Source organism: Neoarius graeffei, chromosome 26, assembly GCF_027579695.1.
Source record: "Neoarius graeffei isolate fNeoGra1 chromosome 26, fNeoGra1.pri, whole genome shotgun sequence".
NCBI classification, from domain to species: domain Eukaryota; kingdom Metazoa; phylum Chordata; class Actinopteri; order Siluriformes; family Ariidae; genus Neoarius; species Neoarius graeffei.
The window spans coordinates 16,981,581-16,993,991 of NC_083594.1; the positions used below are offsets into that span (position 1 = coordinate 16,981,581).

Genomic DNA, 12,411 nt, shown 5'->3' on the forward strand with positions numbered 1-12,411 from the left:
CTTGCCATCCTTCCACTTGCAAGTGGTAAGTGATATGCGCTGGGATCACACACACAGCGGCTCAGTCCCGAATCACAGCTCGTGCGCTCCACTCGCGCGCTCTGTGAGCTGCGCAAGGCCGGAGTGCGCACCCTCCAGAGGACACTCGCTGTTCAGGGCGGAGTGATTTGGAGCGAAGGATGCCTGCGGAGCCGAGCGTATCCGTGTATTGGTATTGCTGTGTGCACGCAAATCGTGTATTGGTGTTGCTGTGTGCACACTAATCGTTTTAAAAACGTTAATCTGATGATCCGCTGATACGGTCTAATGTAAACATGGGCTCACACTGGCTAATGTTAATGTTCATGAGTCCACCATCAGGAGAACACTGAACAACAATGGTGTGCATGGCAGGGTTGCAAGGAGAAAGCCACTGCTCTCCAAAAAGAACATTGCTGTTCATCTGCAGTTTGTTAAAGATCACGTGGACAAGCCAGAAGGCTATTTTGCCTTGAGGAATGGGCAAAAATCCCAGTGGCTAGATGTGCTAAGCTAAAAGAGACATACCCCAAGAGACTTGCAGCTGTAATTGCAGCAAAAGGTGGCTCAAAAAAGTACTGACTTTTGCGGGGGTGAATACCTATGCACACTCCGGATTTGTTTTTTCATCTTAATTATTGTTTTTGTCAAAACAAAACAACAATTTTCACCTTTAAAGTGGTAGGCATGCTGTGTAAATCAAATGGTGCTAACCCTCCAAAAATCCATTTTAATTCCAGCTTGTAATGCGACAAAACAGGACAAACATCAAGGGGGATGAATACTTTTGCAAGACACTGTATTTGGTGTAGTTGAGATTTGAATTAGAGATTTTAGCAATATCTTCTTTCTTGGACAATCTGTGTTCTTTCTCTCTTTCCTCAGGATCAGTTTCTACATGACTGCTGTGGGCAAGATATTTTGGTGGTGGACTGTTTCTTAATACAGCATGTCGTTTTTTTTTTAATCATTCTTTATATAATACATAATATAATTTCCTTTATATAATTCTATATGTATTCTCGCCTGATAAGCCATTCATTTTACCATTCAGAGTCCTCCCCACATCTACTTATGGTGAATAAATGCCCTGTCAAGATCAGAATCCACATCCAGTGTGAAGACCTCTGACAAATGCAGAAAGAGAGAATGAGATAAAAGGAGGAAGAAATATGTGAAGGAATAGTCTGTCAATTACTCTCACTGTAGGTATATCTTCTCTGTCATGCTACTGGAGTAAATTTTCCATTCATGAAGCAACTTCAGCAGAAAGGTACTTACCCTCGATTGGTGACAACAGCCTTGCGCAGATACACAAAGCTAGCTGGGAAGATGCCCTATAAAAACAAACAAAAAAACAAACAAAGATAAAGTTAAATCATAGCGTTAATATCTAGCATGGCAATTATGGAGAGGTTAAAAAAAAAGTGTTGGATATGTCTTGCACATCATGGAATTATGTCCTGGTTCTTTGAGTTGATTTTATCTTGGCTGGTTCCCCCCCCCCATGGCTTTAAAAGTGTTAACTGCAACTGTTCATTCCTCTTGAAACAAAGTGTAAATCAGTAGGTCTCTGACCCTGACTTAACTCGCATCACCATATCGACGGTTTAAAAGTCTCATCTCATCTCATTATCTCTAGCCACTTTATCCTGTTCCACAGGGTCGCAGGCAAGCTGGAGCCTATCCCAGCTGACTACGGGCGAAAGGCGGGGTACACCCTGGACAAGTCGCCAGGTCATCACAGGGCTGACACATAGACACAGACAACCATTCACACTCACATTCACACCTACAGTCAATTTAGAGTCACCAGTTAACCTAACCTGCATGTCTTTGGACTGTGGGGGAAACCGGAGCACCCGGAGGAAACCCACGCGGACACGGGGAGAACATGCAAACTCCGCACAGAAAGGCCCTCGCCGGCCACGGGGCTCGAACTCGGACCTTCTTGCTGTGAGGCGACAGCGCTAACCACTACACCACCGTGCTGCCCCCGGTTTAAAAGTAATAGCTATTATTCTATTCACATTCACTGGATATGAGCAGTCTGATTGGCTACTCTACTACTAGGCTATCAGCTCATATATGCCCCTTTTCCACCAAAGCGGTTCCACGGCTGGTTCGGGGCCAGTGCTTAGTTTGGAACCGGGTTTTCTGTTTCCACTGACAAAGAACTGGCTCTGGGGCCAGAAAAACTGGTTCCAGGCTAGCACCAACTCTCTGCTGGGCCAGAGGAAAGAACCGCTTACGTCAGCAGGGGGGCGGAGTTGTTAAGACCAACAACAATAACAAGACCGCGAAAGATCGCCATTTTTAAGCGACGAGAAGCAGCAGCTGTACAAACGTGAAGTCATCCATTATTATTATTGTTGTTGCTGCTGCTTCTTCCGTGTTGTTTTTGCTTCGATATTCGTGCCAGGGTTTATGCAAACGTAGCGACGTAACTGACGTATACAGCGATGTAATGACATGGCTTCCCTTAGCACCGGGAGCTATGGAAAAGCAAACTGGTTCTCAGCTGGCTCGCAAGTTGAACGAGTTGTGAACCAGCACCAGCACTGGCCCCGAACCAGCCCTGGAACTGATTTGGTGGAAAAGGGGTAATAGACGACTTGCAATCATGTGATAAAAATGTGCTGCGTCATGAGCGTCCGCCATGATGGTGGATATACAAAGCAACTAGGATGGCAGCCGCTGAAAGTGTGTCTGTAAACAGTGCTGAATTTTCTCAGTATTACCACGGTTTGAACGCTCGAATGTGGTTTTGACCCATATTATTTTAAAAAAAGTCAGACTTTTCTGAAGATAAGCTGCTTCTACTGACCATCAAGTACGAATACAGGTTGTTTCGTCCAAAGCCTTTTTCAAACGGACGGTCAATTGTTTTAGATTTCAGGTATTTGTTTGTCCGAAAAAAGGAGGAATTCTCAGTGGACTTTGACCGAAGCAAAACACATTTTTATAAAGCAAATGAGTGCCGTAGGATGGATCATATTAAATCTTTAGGTGCCGAGCAATGTTCTAGCGCAGCTTTCATTCGCGAATCCCAGGCCGAGGTGCGGTCCTACCGACCCGAGACCATGCTCTTTCGAAGGGGGAGGCTTAGAGGAAGGTGCCTGTAAAATTTAGCTTTGCTGTGAGCTCCTCTGGCCGAGTTATTCATTTTTAAAGCCGGCTGGATCATGTTAAATCAGGTGCGGAGCAGCGCTCTCGCGGGGTTTTCGTTCACGAACACTGGAATACCTGAAATATAAAATAATTGATAGTGTGTATGAAAAAGGCTTTGGATGGAATGTCTTAACTATTGGACGAAATCGTCATTGGACAAAGTGTCCTGATCCCCTCGTCTCCTCTCTGTACTAAGTCTCCTTAGTTTCCTCGCCCTCTTTCCGAATCAGGGACGGAATTCTAAAAAATCAGAATGTGCCACGGTCACGAGTACTGTTGTGACCTCAACCATATACAGCACAAAGATATGGCATGGCTAAAAGAACGCCTAAAGCAGTGGAAAAGCATAGAGAGTCACACGCGTGACTATGTTTTGTATGGAATGTCGCTTGACCCCGCATTTGTATATCCACCAACATGGCCGACATCCGGGTTTCGATTTTGCTTTGACGTCACTTGCAAGTCAAGGATACCGTGAGTAGAGAAAAACAAAATGGCAGAGCATGTCGCTGAACCAACCGAGGACGAAATAAAAACTTGACTCGAAAACAAAACCTCAAAAAAAAAGCGACAAAATATGGAATGAAAGTATTTCATAGGAAGAACATATCTTTTTTTTATTTTTCAAGAATGATTATGATAATATTTTCCACAAATTGTTACGGTCATGGCGGCACGGTGGTGTAGTGGTTAGCGCTGTCGCCTCACAGCAAGAAGGTCCGGGTTCGAGCCCTGTGGCCGGCGAGGGCCTTTCTGTGTGGAGTTTGCATGTTCTCCCCGTGTCCGCGTGGGTTTCCTCCGGGTGCTCCGGTTTCCCCCACAGTCCAAAGACATGCAGGTTAGGTTAACTGGTGACTCTAAATTGACCGTAGGTGTGAATGTGAGTGTGAATGGTTGTCTGTGTCTATGTGTCAGCCCTGTGATGACCTGGCGACTTGTCCAGGGTGTACCCCGCCTTTTGCCCGTAGTCAGCTGGGATAGGCTCCAGCTTGCCTGCGACCCTGTAGAAGGATAAAGCGGCTAGAGATAATGAGATGAGATGAGATAAAGTTTTAATTTATCGAATTTGCAAAAAACAGAAATAAAAATGCTCTCTTTCTCAAAATCCAGGGAATATGGGTGGAATAAAACAGTTATTCCACTTAATTTCGTCGTACATGGCTTATAGCCGACTCAGCGCTACGCGACTCGTCAGCTGTCGGCTCATGTACGACTAGATTTCGTGGAATAACTGTTAAATACCTTAACATTACTCCTAGGTCAAGTGTTCTTTAACTGAAGATAAAAGATCTCACTTTTTCGTTAATGCAATTCAAAGTAAGTGAAAGACAAAGGCTTGGAAAAACTTAATTACTCCACAGTTGAAACTGCTCTGTAAAACAATAAAACATCCTTCAAGACGAGCTCCTCAACTGGTTTAGCTGAGATAATGAGACTGCTTGAGGTTACAAACCCAGTTCAGCATCAATTACCTGGCCTTGGTTATGCTGGAAGCTGAAAATGGAAGGGTTTATGTTTTTATTTTTTTAAAGTATTTGTATAACATCATTACAGTCGTGGGTGGCACGGTGGTGTAGTGGTTAGCGCTGTCGCCTCACAGCAAGAAGGTCCTGGGTTCGAGCCCCGTGGCCGGCGAGGGCCTTTCTGTGTGGAGTTTGCATGTTCTCCCCATGTCCGCGTGGGTTTCCTCCGGGTGCTCCGGTTTCCCCCACAGTCCAAAGACATGCAGGTTAGGTTAACTGGTGACTCTAAATTGACCGTAGGTGTGAATGTGAGTGTGAATGGTTGTCTGTGTCTATGTGTCAGCCCTGTGATGACCTGGCGACTTGTCCAGGGTGTACCCCGCCTTTTGCCCGTAGTCAGCTGGGATAGGCTCCAGCTTGCCTGCGACCCTGTAGAACAGGATAAAGCGGCTAGAGATAATGAGATGAGATGAGATTACAGTCGTTAAGAAAGAGAAGTCTGTAAGAAGAAAACAGCTTTGCTTTTGATGCATAAAACTGATTGAGAACATCAGGGGTGCCAACAATGCGAACAAGAAAGTCCTAGCAGGCAGAAAGAAGGAAAAAAAAAATCAAATTTTAACACAAAAACCCTCGTGTATGTCAGTGAAGAAGAATTTTAAAGTGTGAAGTAAAAATATGCAAAAGTCTTTCTCTTCTTTCCTGTCAAGTGAAGTTTATCCACATTTTGGTCTGACCACTGCTTGATGTGAAAAAAACTCTATAGCGTAGTTTTCAGTTTGATCTCATACTGCTGTAACAAGGGGTAGAAAATCATAAATTCTAAGGCCAGAATGTAGATGATTGGAACTCTGGATAACATACTGTACAGTGCCCTCCACAATTATTGGCACCCCTTGTAAAGATTAGTAAATACAGGGTCTTGCAAAAGTATTCATCCCCCTTAGTGGTTGTCCTGCTTTGTCGCATTACAAGTTGGAATTAAAATGGATTTTTAGAGGGTTCGCACCATTTGATTTACACAATATGCCTACAACTTTAAAGGTGCAAACTGTTGTTTTCTCATCTCATCTCATTATCTCTAGCCGCTTTATCCTGTTCTACAGGGTCGCAGGCAAGCTGGAGCCTATCCCAGCTGACTACGGGCGAAAGGCGGGGTACACCCTGGACAAGTCGCCAGGTCATCACAGGGCTGACACATAGACACAGACAACCATTCACACTCACACCTACGGTCAATTTAGAGCCACCAGTTAAGCTAACCTGCATGTCTTTGGACTGTGGGGGAAACCGGAGCACCCGGAGGAAACCCACGCGGACACGGGGAGAACATGCAAACTCCACACAGAAAGGCCCTCGCCGGCCACGGGGCTCGAACCCGGACTTTCTTGCTGTGAGGCAACAGCACTAACCACTACACCACCGTGCCGCCCCAAATTGTTGTTTTGGTGTGACAAAAACAATAACGAAGATGAAAAAACAGAAATCTGGAGTGTGCATAGGTATTCACCCAACTAAAGTGAATACTCTGTAGAGCCACCTTTTGCTGCAATTACAGCTGCAAGTCTCTTGGGGTATGTCTCTATTAGCTTAGCACATCTAGCCACTGGGATTTTTGCCCATTCCTCAAGGCAAAACTGCCCCAACTCCTTCAAGTTAGATGGATTGCGTTGGTGTACAGCAATCTTCAAGTTATGCCACAGATTCTCAATTGGATTGAGGTCTGGGCTTTGATTAGGCCATTCCAGCATTACTGTCCTGCAGGTTTTCCTCCAGAACTGCCCTGTATTTAATGTCATCCATCTTTCCTTTAGTCCTGATCAGCTTTCCTGTCCCTGCAGATGAAAAATATCCCCACAGCATGATGCTGCCACCACCATGCTTCACTTTACGAATGGTGTTCTCAGGGTGTTGGGTTTGCACCACACATGGCATTTCCCATGATGGCCAAAAAGATCAATTTTAGTCTCATTTGACCAGAGAATCTTCTTCCATGTGTTTGGGGAGTCTGCCACATGCTGTTGGGCAAACTCCAAACGTGTTTTCTTAAGCAATTACTTTTTTCTGGTCACTCTTCCATAAAGCCCCGCTCTGTGGAGTGTACGGCATAAAGTGGTCCTGTGGACAGATACTCCCATCTCCGTTGTGGATCTTTGCAGCTCCTTCAGTGTTATCTTTGGTGTCTTTGTTGCATCTCTGATTAATGCCCTCCTTGCCCGGTCTGTGAGTTTTGGTGGGCGGCCTTCTCTTCTCAGGTTTGTAGTGGTGCCATATTCTTTCCATTTTGCTATAATGGATTTAATGGTGCTCCCTGGGATATTCAAAGTTTGGGATATTTTTTATAACCCAACCCTGATCTGTACTTCTTCTCCACAACTTTGTCTCTGACCTGTTTGGAGGCTCCTTGGTTTTCATGTTGCTTGCTTAGTAGTGTTGCAGAGTCAGGGTCCTTCCAGAACAGGTTGATTTATACAGACATCATGTGACACTTTGATTGCACACAGGTGGATCTTAATCAACTAATTATGTGACTTATGAAGTGAATTGGTTGGACCAGCTCTTATTTAGGGGTTTCATACGACAGGGGGCGAATACCTATGCACATTCCAGATTTCTGTTTTTTCATCTTAATTAGTTTGTGTCACAATAAAACACCAATGTGCACCTTTAAAGCTGTAGGCATGTTGCGCAAATCAAATGGCGCTAACCCTCCAAAAATGCATTTTAATTCCAGCTTGTAATGCAACAAAACAGGACAAACACCACGGGGGATGAATACTTTTGCAAGACACTGTAGGGTTGGAAAAAATATCCCCCTTTTGGTAAAGTCGCTTTGTCTCACACTGAAAAAATGAGGAAAAAAATCCAACCTTTAAATGAAATGAATTTATTCAGGGAAAAACAAATCCCTTATCAAGAAATAATTATTTTCAACAAAACCAACACGTCCCACTATTATTGGCACCCCTGGAAATTATAGTGAACACATTGAAACTGAAACACCTTTGACATTTAAATTGTACAGTATTTTTGAGTTGGTTGGAGTGTGTAGGAACTTTCAAGCTGTAATCCATGACTTCCTGATTAACTGGGTGACAAATATGAGGTGACTTAGACCCCGTCCACATGTAGCCGGGTATCTGCTAAATCGAAGATATTTTTCTACGTTTTGGCCTGTCATCCACATGAAAACACATCAAAACCGAATATTTAAAAAAACTCCGGGCAAAGTGAAGATTTTTGAAAACTCAGTGTATGCCTTTTCATGTAGACAGAGATAACCGGAGTTTTGCGTTTTAGAACGTCACAATCTGCGCCAAAAAAATGACAACAAATCTGTCCTGACGTCAAACGTGCGACCTTTGTTTACTGCAGAAGCCAGATTAAGCATGGACAAAGAGTAATGGATCGGAGTAGTGCCTTGAAAGCGTTAATTATTGTGCAGGTGCTATTTACATGTTTAATTTTAGAAGCCCAACTACTGACAAGATTCCCAATCAACGTTTTCTTGCGTCTTTTGAAGTTTATGCTCCAAAATTGTGTTTAGAAGCAATTCTGTCTCCGAGTCTGTCCAGACGAACGAGCTTGGCGCCATGTTTAATGTTTAGGTGGAAGTGACACCAACAGAGGGCTATTCTGATGTGATTAGGGGGTAGGATTTGGGGAAATAATGCCATCTACAGGTTTGGAGTGCTTATGAATGTGATTGAAAACGCAGATGTTCGGTGATGTGTGGAAGGGATTTTTTTCGAAGACGAGGTGGTGTGGATAAAACATTTTTATAAACGGAGGGGGGGAAAATGTTCGGTTTTAAAAATACCCGGCTATGTGTGTACATGGCCACAGAGGCCAAATTCCCTTCGTCATCCATCAATATGGGAAAGATAAGAGAACACACAAACCAAAGGAGGGAGAAGTGTGTTGATTTTCACAAATCCAGGAATGGTTATTTAAAAAAAATAAAAAAAATAAAAAAAATTACTCGCCTCAAAATGGCCATTTCTACTCTTCGAGCAATGATAAAAATTGGACACCAACTGGAACTGTTACAAACTTGCCTGCAAGAGGCCTCAAGTTTATTTTGTCCTCTGTGAATAAATAAATTTCAATTAAAGGTTGGATTTTTTTCTTTTTTCTTTTCAATGTGAGATGAAGCAATTTCTTCAGAAGGTGGATTTTTTTCTCACCCTTTTTACTAATCTTTTCAAGGGGTGCCAATAACTGTGTTGGCCACTGTAAGTGTATCTAGACTTAGTAAAATCCAAATGCTTTGTCATAATGTCTAACCTAATATGTTTATTTATCAATAATCTTTTCGTCTCCCTTGCAGCCAGCACTAATACCTGGAAAATATTCAGTACATACATCACAAACAACACAATATAATACCCATCTTAAAATACGAATGCTGCACCTACACTCACGGGCCACTTTAACAGGAACTTGTTCTTGATTCTAAGATTCCTGTTCTTGGCTGGCAGGAGTGGAACCCAATGTGCTCTTCTGCTGCTGCATGCTGAGATGCTTTTCTGCTCACCATGGTTGGAAAGAGTTGCTATGAGTTACTACGGTATATCCTTCCTGGCAGCTCGAACCATCTCATCTCATCTCATTATCTCTAGCCGCTTTATCCTTCTACAGGGTCGCAGGCAAGCTGGAGCCTATCCCAGCTGACTACGGGCGAAAGGCGGGGTACACCCTGGACAAGTCGCCAGGTCATCACAGGGCTGACACATAGACACAGACAACCATTCACACTCACATTCACACCTACGGTCAATTTAGAGTCACCAGTTAGCCTAACCTGCATGTCTTTGGACTGTGGGGGAAACCGGAGCACCCGGAGGAAACCCACGCGGACACGGGGAGAACATGCAAACTCCGCACAGAAAGGCCCTCGCCGGCCCCGGGGCTCGAACCCAGGACCTTCTTGTTGTGAGGCGACAGCGCTAACCACTACACCACCGTGCCGCCCCCAGCTCGAACCAATCTGGCCATTTTCCTCTGACCTCTCTTATCAACAAGGCGTTCGTTTCCACCCACAGAACTGCCGCTCGCTCAGTGTTTTTTGTTTTTTGCACCATTCTGTGTAAACTCTAGAGACTGTTGTGTGTGAAAACCCCAGGAGGTCAGCAGTTTTTGAAATATTCAAACCAGTCCGTCTGGCCACAGTGAAAGAAAGTCACACTCTGAGATTTTTCCGATTCTGATGTTTGAACATTGTGAACATTAACTGAAGCTCTTGATTTGTATCTGCATGATTTGATGCATCGTGCTGCTGTCAAGGGATCGGCTGATTAGATAACTGCGTAAAACAACAGGTGGATGGGTGTTCCTGATAAAGTGGCCGGTGAACGTAATGTATGGGCACACCTGACCATGACACCCATGTCTTTAAACTGTTGAAACAAAATTGGAAGCACACAATTGTATTCGTATGCTGTAGAAATAAGATTTCCTTTCACTGGAGCTAAGTGGCTGAGCCAAAATACGTTTTGGCATGAAAATGGCCCTGTGTATAAAGTGAGGCCCCTAAAGGCATGGTTTACCAGTGCTGATGTGGAAAAACTCGAGTGGTGGCCTGCATACCAAGTCAGCACCAGGCCTTCTTGCCAGACATCAGTGCCCAACCTATTGAGCTCTTATGGCTGAATAGGCACAAATCCCCACAGCTATGGTCCAAAATTCAGTGGAAAGCCTTCTGAGAAGAATGCAGGTTATTATAACAGCAAAGGGGAAATAACTCAGTATTGATGTTTTCGAATGTACGTATGCTGACAATATAAATGGCTTGGGATGGAGCCGTAACCTTGTGTCCAATTACTTACTAGGTCAGCCTCAGCTAGCCCCAATGTCCTAATCCAGGGCTTTTCAAAGTGTGGGGCGCGCCTCCCCTAGGGGGCGCCAGAGTTCTTCAAGGGGGGCGCAACGTGAGGAAAAATAAACCAGAATAAGTTACTATTGCGGACATTTAGTGAACTTCAGCTAGCCTTTGCCAGAGACAAAATGGATCGATTTTTAGTACCTAAAGCTACAGTGAGTGAGGAGACGGAGTCTGGGCCAAGCAAAAAAAGAAGGAAGTATGACCACGATTATTTAAAGTTTGGATTTTCATGGACTGGATCTGAAGATGCTCCACTGCCACAGTGTGTTGTCTGCCAAGAGGTGCTAGCTAACGATGCTATGACGTTTAAAATGTGTAAAACAAGATGTTTTTTTTTTAAAAAGCACAGATGTTTAAAATATGTAAAAAAAAGATGTTTTAAAAAAGCACAGATGTTTAAAATGTGTAAAAAATGTTTTAAAAAGCACAGATGTTTAAAATGTGTAAAAAAAAGATGTTTTAAAAAGCACAGATGTTTAAAATGTGTAAAAAGATGTTTTAAAAAAGCACAGATGTTTAAAATGTGTAAAAAAGAGGTTTTAAAAAGCACAGATGTTTAAAATGTGTAAAAAAAGATGTTTTAAAAAAGCACAGATGTTTAAAATGTGTAAAAAGATGTTTTAAAAAAGCACAGATGTTTAAAATGTGTAAAAAAGAGGTTTTAAAAAGCACAGATGTTTAAAATGTGTAAAAAAAGATGTTTTAAAAAAGCACAGATGTTTAAAATGTGTAAAAGAGGTTTTAAAAAGCACAGATGTTTAAAATGTGTAAAAAAAGAGATTTTAAAAAAGCACAGATGTTTAAAATGTGTAAAAAAGATGTTTTAAAAAGCACAGATGTTTAAAATGTGTAAAAAGTAGTGCTGTCAAAAATGTCACGTTATTAACGCGTTAACTTGACTCAATTTTAACGGCGATAATTTTTTTATCGCGAGATTAACGCTCTGTGACATGATGCCACGCCCCGCACAGCCAGAGTCCTCTGCCCTCCCCCGAAGAGCCACGGTGCTCGGCTTACAGTAGGTTTCGTTTTCCCATCGGCGGCTCCCGCCCCACTTTGCAGTGGCTGTGACAAGACGTGTTATGCTCTGCAATAAAAAAAAAAAAAAAACATTGGTACAACCAGTGTTCGAACTATGCCGATATTTTCGGGGGGTCCCTTATTTTCCCTTGGGGGGGGTGTGCTTGCGCTTGTCTCAGAGCGCGGCTCTCCATCGCGCGCTCACTTCGGATATGCAAATGTTTCCCGTTACACACGATTGCTATGTCAATAAACATCATTTTGCCAATATTTTAGAGACCCCCCAACATTTCCCAAATCATGTTTTCAAGGGATCTCATGTCTGTTTCAGGGGATCTCGGATCCCCCGAGTACCCCCGTAGTTCGAACGGTGAGCAAGCCCATTCACTTTTTTATGCTGATAAGAGAATTACAATGGTTTTTCATGTGACAAAAATGTGCGATTAAATTGCGATTAATCGCGAGTTAACTATGACAGTCGCGACATTAATCGCGATTAAATATTTTGATCGCTTGACAGCACTAGTAAAAATATGTTTTAAAAAAGCACAGATGTTTAAAATGTGTAAAAAAGAGGTTTTAAAAAAGCACAGATGTTTAAAATGTGTAAAAAAGATGTTTTAAAAAGCACAGATGTTTAAAATGTGTAAAAAAAAGAGGTTTTAAAAGCACAGATGTTTAAAATATGTAAAAAAGAGGTTTTAAAAAAGCACAGATGTTTAAAATGTGTAAAAAGATGTTTTAATAAAGCAAGAGATGTTTATAATGTGTAAAAAAAGATGTTTTAAAAAAGCACAAATGTTTAAAATGTGTAAAAAAGATGTTTTAATAAAGCACAGATGTTTAAAATGTGTA

General features: G+C 42.7%; 1 protein-coding gene across 1 annotated transcript in view; it reads right to left on the reverse strand.

Annotated features, from left to right (window-relative positions):
• dock3 (dedicator of cytokinesis 3) overlaps positions 1-12,411 on the reverse strand; it is a 542,206-nt gene that overhangs the window by 420,735 nt on the left and 109,060 nt on the right. The window contains exon 4 of the mRNA XM_060909764.1: positions 1,300-1,355. Within this exon, the coding sequence (XP_060765747.1) occupies positions 1,300-1,355 (56 nt within the window). The remainder of the gene's footprint in view (positions 1-1,299; positions 1,356-12,411) is intronic.